Source organism: Ascaphus truei, chromosome 4 (assembly GCF_040206685.1).
Source record: "Ascaphus truei isolate aAscTru1 chromosome 4, aAscTru1.hap1, whole genome shotgun sequence".
Classification (NCBI taxonomy): Eukaryota; Metazoa; Chordata; class Amphibia; order Anura; family Ascaphidae; genus Ascaphus; species Ascaphus truei.
Window position 1 is genome coordinate 15,246,936 of NC_134486.1, and position 15,935 is coordinate 15,262,870.

General features: G+C 41.2%; 1 protein-coding gene across 1 annotated transcript in view; it reads left to right on the top strand.

Annotated features, from left to right (window-relative positions):
- LOC142492234 (vomeronasal type-2 receptor 26-like) overlaps nucleotides 1–15,935 on the top strand; it is a 76,803-nt gene that overhangs the window by 11,261 nt on the left and 49,607 nt on the right. Inside the window, exon 2 of the mRNA XM_075594903.1 lies at nucleotides 2,507–2,734. Within this exon, the coding sequence (XP_075451018.1) occupies nucleotides 2,507–2,734 (228 nt within the window). The remainder of the gene's footprint in view (nucleotides 1–2,506; nucleotides 2,735–15,935) is intronic.

Consider the following 15,935-nt stretch of genomic DNA (forward strand, 5'->3'; position numbering starts at 1 on the left):
TCTGGAAGGACAATCTGGTGGAGATTGAATTTGCATGATTGTTCAACTGTTGTTTATTTTTTGACTTGTTGCTTGTTTTAACTTGTATTAATAAAGAAATGTTTTTACTTACACAAGACCTGAACAACTCCAGTCCTCGAGGGCCACAAACATGCCCAGTTTTAAGGATAAAACCGGGCTTGTTTGCGGCCCTCGAGGACTGGAGTTGTGCAGGCCTGACTTACTGTACTGTATACCATCCTACTGTAAATATTTTGACTTTCTGTACTTTAATAAAGGAGATGTTGCGTGTTTTAACTTGTATTAATAAAGAAATGTTTTTACTTACACAAGACCTGCACAACTCCAGTCCTCGTGGGCCACAAACAGGCCCGGTTTTCATGGTTATCCTGAAAACCGGGCCTGTTTGCGGCCCTCGATGACTGGAGTTGCGCAGGCCTGACTGACTGTTCTGTACACCAACCTACTGTAAATGTTTTGACTTTCTGTACATAAATGTTTTCACTAGCAGTAAACCATACACCTTTTAATATTTTGAATTGCTGTACACATTAAATGTTTTTAAATTGTATTTGTAAATAAATGTTTTTGTACTTACTCCACCAATAACAGAAAATGTTGATTTGTTTTAAATTGTTCCATTGTCTCCTTTTATACTGTAACAAAATATAGTGTTTCTAGAACATACAGTACTGTCCAGGCATACTGTACAGTACTGTACTATATACTGTAGGCATGTTCAGTACTGTACATCATAAGAGTATTAAAACAATACATGCTGTATGGGTATAGAATACACATATGTACGGGAATAAATGTAGAATAAATGCATACTTTTTATTTTTCGGGTTTATTATACAGTATATATATATAAAAAAAAGTATTCTATACGGTCTGAAAACAACAGCATACTGTTTCAGGTATTCTATGAAGCTCTCAGTTTCAGTATTCTATCCTAATCAATAACAATGGCCACTAAACTGTAGACTTCGGTACGGGGTTTTTTAAATCCGATTCAGCAATGTGCAGGCATTGTTACACAAAGCGATATTATCCATCGAAATCCCTCCATTTGCCGTTTTCCGCATGAGATGATAATATTTTCTTTTCTGAGGAAAAACAAAAGTAAAAGTTTTACTGTAATTGTCAGGCAGTCCCTAAAGAAGTTCCCACAACAATTTTCTCTGGGGGCGTCTCCTGTTCACATGCGCATGCGCCTACTGTCGATGTGATGACACGCATATGCATTTCAAGAAGGTTCCAATGCGCATGCGCCTAGTTTTCCACCAATTGTGCAGTATCTACTGTAGAAGCTGCTCAGCCAATGATATTGCTTTACAGGAGAATCGCTTGACTGTGCATTGATATTGATATTTCAAAAATAGAATAAAATACGGCAACATTACTCACCATAGACTTTTCCAATCAGCTGGCGCCGAGCCACTGCCAGTCCTGTATTCTCGATTATACATGTAGTTGACAGGTGACAGCGGGACTACTACACCTGCAGTTGACAGCTTGGAAATCGCTTTGGTACATGCAAGCTTGCTGGACTCTGTATGCAAAATCCGGCTCAGGCTGCAGGTATCCGGGCGGGGACAGACAGCAAGGGTTGCCAGGTTTTCACTGCCAGCGACTGACGTTTCTTAGTTGGTTTTAACATGACCTTACGCCTTTTGAAGTCTCCATGATCAAAGATACGGGAAAAATCTGGTGATACACACCAATACCCTCTAATAACACCGGGATCAATACGAAAAAAACACGGATCGATACATAACTTTTTCCTTTTTGCACGCCTCTACACATGAGCATCTGGTAAAAATTTGTAAAAGTCATAGTTTTCGATAAAATACTGATAAAGTTGACCAACTGTTGCCATCTTATCATCTGTTGCATTAATCGCGGCCCATATTAAATAAGCGTACGTTCTGTCAGGTTTTTGGAACACGGACTGCGGTGGTGCACTCATTTCGGGACTCTCAGGACAATAAAACACCAGACACTGTGCATGTATTTTTTAATATGAAAGCCTAAATTGATACATTATTGTAACTTCTTCAGTACCAAGGCCAATTTACAATGGTCCACTGTGGTATTTTTTTAAACACCTGCAAGTCGACACATTACTGAAACGCATGCGCTTTACAATTCATGAAAATCTGCCACCTGGCGGATATGCGAAGAATTGCAACCAATTAAATCCGAACCATTATCAATAAACACATCAATAAACACATCAACCGCGGGTGACGCCGGCATGAATGCAACATGAATGCGGTATTAATGCGGCATGAATGTCGTGAATTGCGTTGAAGTGCGGTGAAGTGCGTGGCATTCGGCAAAATCCCGGAGATGTTGGAGAATAAAAAGGGCCGCGGCTGTACATGAAAGTTTTATAGAATATCAAACTGAACAATGATCAAATGTAATCACTGTGGGAAACACTATAAAGACGAGTGCTAATCATTGTCCTGCAACATATTTGTTGTTTCTTTCTATTTAGGTAAACTATTACTTGAAAAAAGTTCATTTCAAAACCCCAGGGGGTGAGGAAGTATACTTTGATGATGAGGAAAACTCTTTTGCAAAGTTTGACATTCTAAACTACATTATACTGCCTAACAAGACTGTGAGAGAAATTCAAGTTGGACATTTTTATTCAACTGGAAGTCAAGGTTCTCAAATCCTAATCAATGACAGTGCAATTCAATGGAATTCTTCATTTACTCAGGTAAGAAACAATTCTTTATTTAGGAAGGTTAGTAGCCCAAATGAAGAGAATATATATTCATATTCTGTAAGGAAGCTTTTCACCAGAGGACAGACTCAAATAGATGCCAGAAGACATGCCTATTGTAATTTAGAGCAGTGGGTCACGGTTAGCAGCCTTTTAGGCTTAAAGTAAACAAAGCCGCTAGTGACATTGCCCTTACACAAAGAAACCAGGAGGGCAATATTCAGCACACTGCCTTCCCTTTACTTGGTTTTGGTGCAGTACAGCAGAATTGAATAAAGTACATTTTGTTTAATACAATTAAAAAGGAAACAGTATGAAGACTTACAGTACAATGTATTATTTTGATTACATCCCTGTTCCCATCCTGTTTCTTTGTATAACTACTGGAAACACATTTGTGATATGACACCCAGGCACTGATCCCAGAATGTATTTATCCCATTAACTTTTTCATCTACAGTAGGTGAATAATAACATGGCAATTATAAAGATGGTGAACACTTTCATCCATTTCTCCAGTTCCCAGGAATTGTATTTTCTTTTATTATGTTTCATTTTGGAATGACCTGAATAAGGATCAAATGTACTATGAGTTTTTAGTAGTTAATTACTCATTCACAGCTATCCCTTGCATAATTCTTTTATGGTTCTTATAATGATGACTGGGATTTTATCAAAGTCGGACACCTACAAAATAATATTGACAGTATATTGTTTTGTTATTATGGATTTGTTTCTCTCTGACTGCCTCATTTTATACACTATGATGTTACTATGCATTCAGCAACGGTTTGCACAGTCTGAGACTCTCTCTTTCCTTAACTTTATTAGGACACTGTGATAAGAACAGGGTAAACTAAGCCTTAGAGATGGGCAAATGTGATATAAAATGCTAGGTGGACTATCCAGGGATTTCATGTCCAATCTGATCCGTGGTGTGAAATCTGGAGGGGGACTATGCCCTTGTTAGTTTGGGAGAAATGTGCATAAGCCACTGATGGATTTGGCCTGATGTAATCCACTTTTACAAGTGACATGTAGTTTGAAGCCGAAAGTATATAAATTGACACCTGCTTCCTCCCTGCACACACTTTCTGATATTTGCTTTTTAAATGTGGTTTATTTTTGGTCTTTAGCTTTTTAATAATGGTGTTAATTTGGAGTTTTCTTTAATTTATTTATGGGTTTTTTGGTGTTTTGATTTTTAATTCTGGGGCTTATTTGGCTATTGCTTTATTGATTTCTGGTATTTTTTTTGTTTACTTTGTTATTGTTGTTTATTTGGTGATTGTTTTGATTGAATTTTATATTGTTGGGGTTCTTTTTTTTTTAGGTTGACCATTGACTGTGATAGTGTTATAAAATGCATATATTATATGGGCATGATTTATCACTGTGCCAAACAATTGGTTTATTGGCATTTGGAATGTGTATATTTTTTATGTAATGTGTTTTATTTTGGGCCTGTTATTTTTTGACTTCCCCATTTATCCTAAAGTGTTAAAGCAGGCCCATATTATATGGGCCTGCTTTAACACTGTGCCAATCAATGTGTAGCGGGGTGGTGTCCCAGGGTAGGGTGGGTGGTTAGCGGGGGAGGGTGGGTTAACCTCTTAATTACTATAGCGGTAGCTAAACACTAAAGTGATTAAGGGGTTAGGGGCCATTAGATTGTATTTTTTATTGTATTCTCGATGCCCCCGGAGGACAAAGATGGTGATGTGGATGAGGACAGCAAAGGGGTTTATTGATCCGCGCTCATGCATCCTACAGTCTCTGGTGTAAAACAACTCCTTCCTTTTGCTGCTTCTGTGCATTGAGATATTCCCCTTCTCCACTGAAGACCCACCGAGGATTACTCCACAAGTAGACAAGTCATAGAAAACAAACAGCACAGAGCGCACCGAGGTTGAATAATATTATAATAAAAGTGAATACACATAACAATTATCAACTTACATATAATGAATCTGTTATCCAGTGAGCTCTTAAGAGGTACAGTCCATGCTGCCCCACCTGTGGCGAGAAGGGAAGAAACACCAAGCTCGAGACAGTCTATCCCGCGCACTGGGATCGAGTAGTATCTCCGTCTTGCTCTGCACTGCTACTTCCGGGTATGTGCAGTACCGCGCGACCGTGTGCTGTTTTGTGCATGTATCCCAAGTTCACAGTCTCTCTCTCAAGCCAAGTGGCAATTAGCCAAGGGGTTGATTTGCATGCAGTGTCCACAGTGCACTTACTACAACATGTTTCGCAGACTAATCTACTTCGTCAGGCAAGAGTGGAAAGCATCCACATCAACTTTAATATACTATCTCACACAGGTGTATTTAGATATAATCCTATTTCTTGCATGTAATTGGGTCTCATAAGAAACTCCAAGCAGAAATTCCAAACAGGTGTGTCAGATATAATCCAATTTCCTGCAAGCAATTGGGTCTATAGATCTCATAAGAAACCCCAAGTAGAAATTATAATAATCTCTATATCGATCAATTGGACAATTACAATGGCAGAGTGTGATGGTGCCGTCATTGTAATACAGATCATATGAAATTTATCTGATGTGAGTGATGCAAAGAAGCATATAAAACAATATCAATTAATATAATGATAAATAAATAAAACATAGTTCCAATACCAACCAAACAAACAAACTATGCCATCACAACAAAAAAAGGTAAATGGGAAGGGGAAAAAAGAGGGGGGTGAGAGAAGAAAAGAGAAGATGTAAAATGGGGGATGGGGAACCGAGAAGAGACAAAACAGAAAAGAAGAACAAATGTAAACATATATACAGTATATATGCATACATATATGTATATACATAACCAAAAAAATATGCATATACAGTATGTATATACATAACCAAAAAAATATTGGATTTAAAACAGGGGTTAATAACTATCCTGAAGGAATGTAAAATCTCTAAATAGACACACACGCACATAAGTGTAAGTAACTGCGTGCATAAACCATAGGTGCCAGTTCCATTAGTATAATAGATAAGTGCATGAACATATGTAGAAAACATATCCCATACACTCAAAACAAATGACCAAGCCAATATGAGTGTGAGCCCAATATTAAAGGGGGGTTAATGAAGATTACCTCCCTATTTTAGAAAGGGGGTAAGTTCTATGTAATCATTCAACCCTCCTGGAAATTTACTTTACAATGTAAAAATCCAGTACTGCTCCCTTCTGGCAATATGGAGATCACTGTCCCCTGCTCTAATGTTCTCGTTAATTCTCTCAATGCCCATATAGTTAACCCCCTCTATGCTGCATCCATGGACATCCCTAAAATGGGACAATAGATGTGTCAGTGGTTTTGATGCCTCTTCCAACTTGTGGATGTTCTGAATATTGTGCAGATGTTCCATAATCTGTATTTTAAGATTACGCTTTGTTCTGATTATGTACTGTAGTCCGCAGCTGCATTGCAGCACACATACTATGTATGTAGACAGACAGTCACTGTAGTGTTTAATGTGATACTCACTACCAGTAACATGGGATTTTATAATCTTTTCGGATTTCAGTTTCAGACAGATTTTGCATCTATTGCATTTATAATTGCCGATTATGTACAAAGTATCTCTTAAATCCTTTTTCTGAATGTTATAAGTACCTTTAAGGAGGCATGGTGCAAAAATAGTTTGGATTGTCTTTGATTTTCTAAAAACTACAGGGGTTTTGGTGGAAAGAGCTTCATTGAGAATGGGATCCATTTGTAAAATACACCAGTGACGGGATAGTGCCTTTTTAATTAATGCAGGTGAACTATTGAATTGTTTAATAAAATAGGGAAATTGTTGTTTCAGTTTTTTTGTATCAACACTAGTGTCAATTGCTGAAAGAGGATTAATAGTTACGGTATTAATTTCACCTCTCACTAGATTACCCACATTTTGTTACTTTTAATCTTTCTTGTGAAACAATGTTTCCCTGTTTTTATTCAACGCTTTCTGATATGCGGTCAGTATTAATTGTTCCTTGTATCCCTTCTGTCTGAATCTTTATTTTAAGAATTCCGATTGTTCTTCAAAGATTCTAATATATGCACAATTGAACCTTAAGCGGAGGAACTGACTGTAGGGAATATTGTCAGTGCATTTGCATTCATGGCCATTAGTAGGATGTAAATTTTGAATTGACAATTGTGGTTTTAAAATAAGTTTTGGTGAGGATACTGTTTCTCTCAATATAGATGATCAGTTCCAGAAATGTAATTTGGTCGCTACTAATCTCACTCGTAAATAGCAGATAAAATTTGTTATTATTGATGTTCTTAACAAAAGAGTCAAAGGAATCATTATCTCCGTTCCAGATAATGAGAATGTCATCGATGTATCTCCTCCACAGCACGAGCTGTGGAGGAGATACACTGGTTTTCCGTATATGCTTTTTAGGATGAGAACAGCCTTTTTACTGGCAGGGGTAAGTGCAAGTTTTATTTACTTTATGCGGTGTATTTATGTTTTATTTTAAATGGGCAAATGCACTATTATCCATATCTGGATAATAGTCATTTTGACCATTACTGTACTGTATGTATTGGGGCGGGGGGGGGAGTGTACCAATTTGAATTTTATTTTATTATGCACAGGATTGATACCGCAAGCCAGCGGGAATTCCAGACACCCGTGGGGTCCACTCGAGGACCCCCGGACACATTTGGGGCCCCCGGACACCATGGGGACCACATAAGGACACCCACAAGCCCCTGTGATCAATCCAGTGCAGAAAAGAAATGCTTTATGTGGGGGTACAGGGGTGGATTAGTTGTATATTGTTGGGTAGTACATATTGTAATGTTTATTGTCGGCAGAGGGGGTTAGTTATGGGCCAAGTACCCCCTTCACTCACCCCCTCTGCCCCCAATAAACCTACTATAGTGCCTTAACCCCTTCATTGTCTTAAGTAATGAAGCTGCTTTAATGTAATTTGTAATAATAATGTGTGGGAGCTGGGGGTCTCCTGAGCTGATCTGCTTTGATTTATGCCACAGAGACCCCCTGCTTCCTGAGTTACTGGCCCTAGTATGGGGCAACGTGTGCCAGTATCGCCGCCATTTTTAGATTGTCCACGTCACGGACCGAGGGATTTAAAAAATGGAGGAGATACCAGCACCCTATATAAGGGCCTGTAACTCAGGAAGTAGGGTTCCCTGAGGCTGAAATAAATGCGGTTCATCTCAGGAGATCTCCAGCTCCCGCGCATTATTAATAAAAATTACATTAAAGCAGCTTCATTGCTATGTGTATTATATATATGTAAGTGATCCAATGCTAGGTAAAAAACATCTCTAAATCCTCATTGAAGCCTTTGCTGTGTGTATTATATATATGCAAGTGATCCAATGCTAGGTAAAAACCATATTTGAATGCTGTTTTCTGTCTACCCCTAATCAAATTAAGTGTTGCCACCTAGGCAGGGAACACCCTGTGTAGAAAACCATCTGTTTGAATGTGCCTCAGATGTGCTAATTAAGCAGACAGAACCACACTGCCAGGTGACTTTTTAGGCCTATATAACCCCAGATAGAACAGCCCTATGCTGCCTGCAGCCCATATTCAAAGTGGCCCATTATAAGTTGCATGACTACTGAACAACTCAAGTTTAAAAGGAAGTGGCCCATTATTAGTGGCATGACTACTGAAAAACTCAAGTTTAAAAGGAAGTGGCCCATTATAAGTGGCATGATTACTGCCCAACTCAAGTTTAAAAGGAAGTGGCCCATTATAAGTGGCATGACTACTGAACAACTCAAGTTTAAAAGGAAGTTCAAAAGAAGTGAAGAAGAAGTGGACACACCAACAGGCCCTGATTCCTGCATTTGAACTACGCTGGAAAGGAGGATATCATCTATACCAGACTGCATCATTACGGCTGTGATGCTGCCTTTTCCATTTATATTTGCTGTGACTTCACTTCTTCTCAAATTATGCACTTCTTTTTACCAGCCTCAGTATGTATCTAACTCTATTCATATATCTCCATCTCTCCTTCCTTCCCCACTTCTCAGTTCACATGAACTCCTTTCTTACCTGCATCCTCTGACACCACACAGCTGTATCCCCTGCACTAAAAAACACCCCTACAAATCATCCTCACACATCCTCTTTCTATCCATGCTTCTCCTCCTTGCTTCTGGGGATATCTCTCCCAATCCTGGTCCCTGTCTTATTCCTACATGCGCTCGTCCTTGCCTGCCAATTGCAACCTCTACTCCTTCTGGTGTCAACCCCTCCAACCTCATACCCATCCCCTGCCACCCTCCCTCCTCTCTCCCTTTCTCCTGTGCCCTTTGGAATGCTCGCTCCCTTTCTAACAAGTTCCTCTCTGTACATGACTTTTTTCTCTCACTGTCTGCTCCTATTTGCTATAACTGAGACCTGGCTCACTCAGTCTGACTCTGCTCTGGAAGCTGCCCTCTCCTATGGTGGCCATTCCTTCTCCCTCATTCCGCGCACTGATGGCAGGGGTGGAGGCGTGGGTCTCCTGCTCTCCTCTCTCTGCCGGTACCGAACCCTTCCTATTCCTCCCTCTCTTGCTTTTCCCTCCTTTGAGGCTCACACTGTCCAGATTTTCTCTCCTCTCCCTGTTCATGTGGCGGTCATCTATCGTCCACCTACCTCTACTCATCCCCCTTCTGCCTTTCTCTCTCACTTTGAATCATGGCTCTCTTTCCTTCTCTCCTTAGACTCCCCTGTTCTTCTTGTTGGGGACTTCAATTGCAACATTGATGACCCCTCTCTCCCTTGGGCTTCCCGCTTTCTTTCTCTAACCTCTTCTTTTGGCCTTCAACAGTGAACTGCAGCCAGCACCCACAAGGATGGCCACTACTTAGACCTGGTTTTCACTAAGAACTTCTCTCTCTCCAATTTCTCCATTTCCCCTTTTCCTCTCTCTGACCATCATCTCATCTCATTCTCTCTATCTCGCTTCTCCCCTTCTCCACCTCCATCTACCCCCCGGTTCTGCAGAAACCTGTGCTCTATTCACTTACCTGACTTTGAGTCCACTTTACGCTCCTCCCTCTCCTCTCTCAGCTCTGCTACAGACCCCGACAACCTGGTCAGGAACTACAACTCTGTCTTGTCCTCGTCTCTTGATCTACATGCCCTGCTTTCTCTCTGCCGCACTCGCCCTTCTAACCCTAGACCCTGGCTAAATTCCCACACACGCATGCTGTGTTCCTAAACTCGTTCCTCTGAACGCATCTGGAGGAAGTCTTACACTCTCACAGACTTCCTTCACTACAAATTTATGCTATCCTGTTTCAACTCTGCCCTCTTGCAAGCTAAATAAGCCTACTTTTCTGCACTAATCAACATGCACAAGTCTAACCCACGCCGACTGTTTTCTGTATTTGATACTCTACTCAAACCACCCTCAGCTGCCTCTCCTTCCTCCATCTCTGCCTAGGACTTTGCTGACTATTTTAAGGAAAGGTGGAATCCATACGTCAGAACATCCCCTCTGTTTCTTCCTCCCATCCTACACCTCTTCCTAACTCTCCTCCTGCCTTCCTTGACTCTTTTTCCACTGTCTCAGAGGAGGATGATGATCGCCTCTTCTCCCTCTACCACTTGCCCTCTTGACCCCATTCCCTCCCATCTCCTAAAACCTCTTGCTCCTACTATAATCCCTATGCTCACACAAATTTTTAACTCCTCCCTCTGCTCTGGAACCTTTCCATCCTCCTTCAAACATGCAACAGTCATACCATTACTCAAAAACAGCAAGCTTGACCCTACCTGTCTTCTAACTATTGACCTGTCTCCCTCCTGCCTTTTGCCTCTGAACTCCTTGAACGTCTTGTATTCTCATGCTTGCTCAATTTTCTCAACACCTATTCTCTGCTAGACCCTCTACAATCTGGCTTCCACACTGCTCACTTCACGGAAACAGCCCTCACTAAAATAACTGACGACCTCCATGCTGCCAAAAACAGAGGTCATTACACTCTGCTCATATTACTCGACCTCTCTGCAGCATTTGACACTGTGTACCACCCTCTTCTCCTTCATATTCTCCATACTCTTGGAATTTGGAACAAAGCTCTATCCTGGATCTCATCCTACCTCTCCCATCGTACTTTCAGTGTCTCTTCTGCTAACACCCCCTCCTTCTCTATTGATGTCTCTGTGGGGGTACCCCAGGGCTCTGTCCTGGGACCTCTTCTCTTTTCTCTGTACACACTCTCTCTAGGTGACCTAATAACATATTTTGGGTTAAAATATCACCTCTATGCTGACGATACACAAATGTACGTTTCAACACCCGACCTTACACCTGCTGTACAAACCAAAGTTTCTGAATGTCTCTCTGCTATATCATCCTGGATGGCCCTCCACAGCCTTAAACTCAACATGGCTAAAACAGAGCACCTCATACTTCCTCCCAAACCTGGCCCTACTACCTCCTTCCACATTACTGTTGGAACTACGATCATTCACCCTGTAGCCCAAGAACGCTGCCTAGGGGTCACACTCGACTCCTCTCTCACATTCGCCCTTCACATTCAAAACATTTCTAAAACGTGTCGCTTTTTCCTTTGCAATATACCAAAGATACGCCCTTTCCTCTGTTGCTCAACTGCTAAAACTCTGACTCAGGCCCTCATTCTCTCCGTCTTGATTACTGTAACCTCCTGCTGTCCGGCCTTCCTGCTTCTCACCTGTCTCCCCTACAATCTATCCTAAATGCTGTTGCCAGAATCACTCTACTCTTTCCTAGATCTGTCTCAGCATCTCCCCTCATGAAATCCCTCTCCTGGCTTCCGATCAAATCCCGCATCTCACACTCCATTCTTCTCCTCACTTTTAAAGCTTTACAATCTTCTGCCCCTCCTTACATCTCAGCCCTAATTTCTCGCTATGCACCATCCCGACTCTTGCGTTCTGCTCAAGGATGTCTCCTTTCTACCCCCTTTGTATCTAAAGCCCTCTCCCGCCTTTAACCTTTTTCACTGACTGCCCCACACCTCTGGAATGCCCTTCCCCTCAGTACCCGACTAGCACCCTCTCTATCCACCTTTAAGACCCACCTTAAGACACACTTGCTTAAAGAAGCATATGAATAGCACTGTGAATATTCTGAACACATGATACATTAAGCTTGGCCCCCTGCAGACGCACTTACCAGAACTCTCACCTACTGTCTCTGTACGTTCTCCCTACCTACCAATTAGACTGTAAGCTCCTCGGGGCAGGGACTCCTCTTCCTTAATGTTACTTTTATGTCTAAAGCACTTATTCCCATGATCTGTTATTTATATTATCTGTTATTTATTTGATTTCCACATGTATTACTACTGTGAAGCGCTATGTACATTAATGGCGCTATATAAATAAAGACATACAATACAATACAATACCGTATAGCCACTATAGTAACAATTGTTTTTTTTATTTTTATGAGTTTTTTTCTACTAGTGTGCGGAAGCAGGGTCTCCTGAGGTTAACGCGTTGATTTCAGCATCGGGAACCGATGTGATACAGGCTCTGTTATGGGCTGCCGATATCCCAGTACAGGATTTAAATCCCACGGTTACGTGACACGGGAGATTCAAAGCACTGGGATACCGGCACCCCATAACGGGGCCTTTATCTCGGGAAGAAGGGGTCACCGAGGCTGAAAACAATGCAGTTCAGGTCAGGAGACCCCCTACTCCCACACACTATTATCAAAATCATCTTTTTTATTGCAAGATCGCTTGTAAGAGCCATGCAGTTATCGCACTATTGGATTTATAGCGCGAAAGCACAGATACAAAAAACACGTCGGACGAAAGTGAATTTTTTCAATCGATTTAAAAAAAGTGGTGTTCCTTCTTAGTGAATACCATTTTTGGCCTCATGTCTTAGTGCGCAATAAATAAATGCATAGGGAACTATGCACTAATCACTGATAAGCCACTTATCGAGGCCTTTTCGCCAATAAGGCCAACTGCTATTCAGTTAGCCCCGATAAGTCGACGATAAAAGGCCTTTTCTGCAAAAAAAAATTCAGAGAAAAAAAAAACACCAAACAAACAGCGACAAGTCACTTATCTGCAGGTTTTCAAACTTGTGTAATTGTAATAGCCCGATTAGCTTATCGAGGCTATTCGCGGCTCTAGAATAGAGATTTCCTCACTGAAGCGGCGAGGGGGACTTAGAAAAAAAGATGCTTTTATCCTTTATTGGATTGATGCCAGGAGTCTCCTGAGCGGATATCCATTAATATCAGCACCGGAGGCCCCCGACATGAATCCCATGCATTATAAATATATTTACAGGCAAATCCAATACCTTAGCGGCTAACCGCTAAGGCAATGAAGGAGTTAAGGAACAACAGCAGCTTTATTGGTGGCTGAGGGGGTCAGTGAAATGGGTACTTGGCCCTTCACTCACCCCCTCTGCCCCCCAAAAAACATTACAATATTGTCACAGGAGACCAGGTTTATCAACATCTTTTTATACCGGGATTATTGATTGAGCAAAGCAAGGAGATAAAATAAATTGTAATTTATTTCAGGAAAAGACATACACACGATGTAACACAATTTACAGGGTTAACACACTTACTGGGAACTGGGCTAATAAATAAATCTATCCTTTAAACGAAATTCACAAAAATGACTTCTATAGGGGCCTTTTCCAATGATCGGTAGGTACTCAGAGAAAATTCTGGAACTGATTTCAGCATGCATTGCCAGACGCGGCCGCTGTGTTCTTCAAAAGTGGGACTTACAGTAGCAGAATTCTTGAGTCAAAATCTTTGTAGCCGGCTCGCATCTATTCATTACAGAGCATCTTTGAATTTGCTGCTGTTGGTTTGGCACTTGGAATCTGCGCTCCGCAGCCTATCAGAGCATGGGAATTCTCCTGCCAGCAATCACCGATTTGCCGGTATTGTAAATTCGGGAGGGCACCTTTTTTAATTCTGCAAAGGGGCATGCGCCAACCTGGCACCACTGCCTCTTTGCACACTGAGCCCATTTGCTGTCCAGGCTCCACAGAGTCTGGGATCTGGCAAATGGTGGCCGGATAGCCCTGTGTTAGCCTAGGATGCGGGTACTCAAGCAGAACTGCTGAACCCCTCCAGTTCTAACGCCTTGGCATCCCTGAGACTTTCTAGTCTGTACTCCACACAGACCAATAGGCACCGAGCTTGGTAGCCAACTAGTCCCTCAAAATCCATGACTTGAAAATCCCACAGTTTATTCACAGGTTATCAGTACATATAACTATTAAACATAACTCTTTAATAAAATATACTGTTTCCTGTATCTTGTGTGATAAATGTGTAAGTCCCTATTCTGTTGTCAGGGATGGTGTGAGGGGATATACTGCTTACACTCACTAGCCTCATTCTTGGCACACATTAGAAAATACATTTTAAAACTTTTTACACACAAGAAATCACTCTCAGCTTTAGCACGTAGATGGAGCACACCCTGAACCCGTATCTCAGGTTCAGGGTACCTGGGCATGTATCTGGGCACACTTCCTTATGCTAGGAAGCCCTCTTTATACTTGGGACCTTTGTATGGTTGCAGGTATACATTAATCCCTTCATGCCCATTTACCCTTTCTGAATGATTGTCACGGGAGACCAGCACTTTTAACACCAAATTATCGGGATCATTGATTGAGCAAAGAGATAAAATTATTTGTAATTTATTTCCACAAAATGACATACACACTATGATACACAATTACACTTGAAATACCCTTACTGGAATGGGGTAAAATGAAATATCTTGTTCCCAAAACAAAATCTTTGAAATCAGACCGAGGAGCAATTTCCGAGAAGCAGGAGTTGCTCGCAAACAGAGCTGGAAACAGTCCTCGGTCAGTGGCGCCTGTCGCAACCGCTGTTACTCCGCTGGAGCTGCTTTGTTTGTTCTGCCTCTTTGGTATTGGTACCTGGAACCTTAGTTCTTACGAACTCCAGAATCTTGTCACAATCTTAGTTACCGTGTTAATCTTAGGATGAGTCTCACTCTCGATGGGCTGGAGGGATTCTTATAGGGTTAAATTGTATTGTATTGTATGTCTTTATTTATATAGCGCCATTAATATACATAGCGCTACAAAGTAGTAATACATGTGGTAATCAAATAAATAACAGATAATATAAATAACAGATCATGGGAATAAGTGCTTTAAACATAAAAGTAACATTTCGGTAGAGGAGTCCCTGCCCCGAGGAGCTTACAGTCTAATTGGTAGGTAGGTAGAACGTACAGAGACAGGAGGGAGTTCTGGTAAGTGCGTCTGCAGGGGGCCAAGCTTTATGTATCGTGTTCAGAATATCCACAGTGCTATTCTCCTATACCTAACCCATGCAGCCAATCTCTCTGTGGGAATAATATTTCTCACCTGTCCTGAGTTGCCAATACCTCAGAGCCCTGGCAGAGGAGGCTTCTAATTCTGCCATGGGCATGTGCGAACCTCGCACCTTTGCCGCTTACCTTATGAGACCCGGCCCCTCTTACCTGGTGACACTATGTGTGGCCTGGGACGCCATCTTGCCCATCTGCCAGACATTCACTAAGATGGGGATACTTGGGATATCCCTCGCAACCCGACACCTTAGTCGGTCTGAAATATATATATATCTTTTAAAGAGGACAGCGCGATTGCAAGAATCTTTATTGTGACTCAAAGGTAAATCCATCTTGTCTATACTAGATATACAGTACTGTACACCACTTTCCTTGTATATACTGAGGTTTCCCTTTTAGTACATATACACCCATATCTGTATGCTGCTACACCAGTTGCTTTTGATTAGAGTTGGTATATTCACTCTTTGCTCTAACATCTACCTCTACATAGGGGTTTACCTATCATCTGATTAGGTTTATGCCAACTGTTGTATATTTATATATACAGTAGGGCACACACTTCCAAGAGGATTTTATTTACTCCACACTTTATATGTTCATTTATTGCTATCATATGTTTATTAAAACTCTATTATTTTGTCACTTTTAGTCCTACTGTATGTGGACATATGTGTATATATATATCAGCTGATGGTTAGCCTTTGGTTAGAAACCATTTGTTAGAGATATTTATATCTCTTGGAGTAATTACTCCTTTTACTACTTTCCCCAGCGAGTGCTAGATATTGGATTCTTTTGGGTTCTCTTTGAACCCACCTTGTTAATATTACTGGGAACCAAACAATTT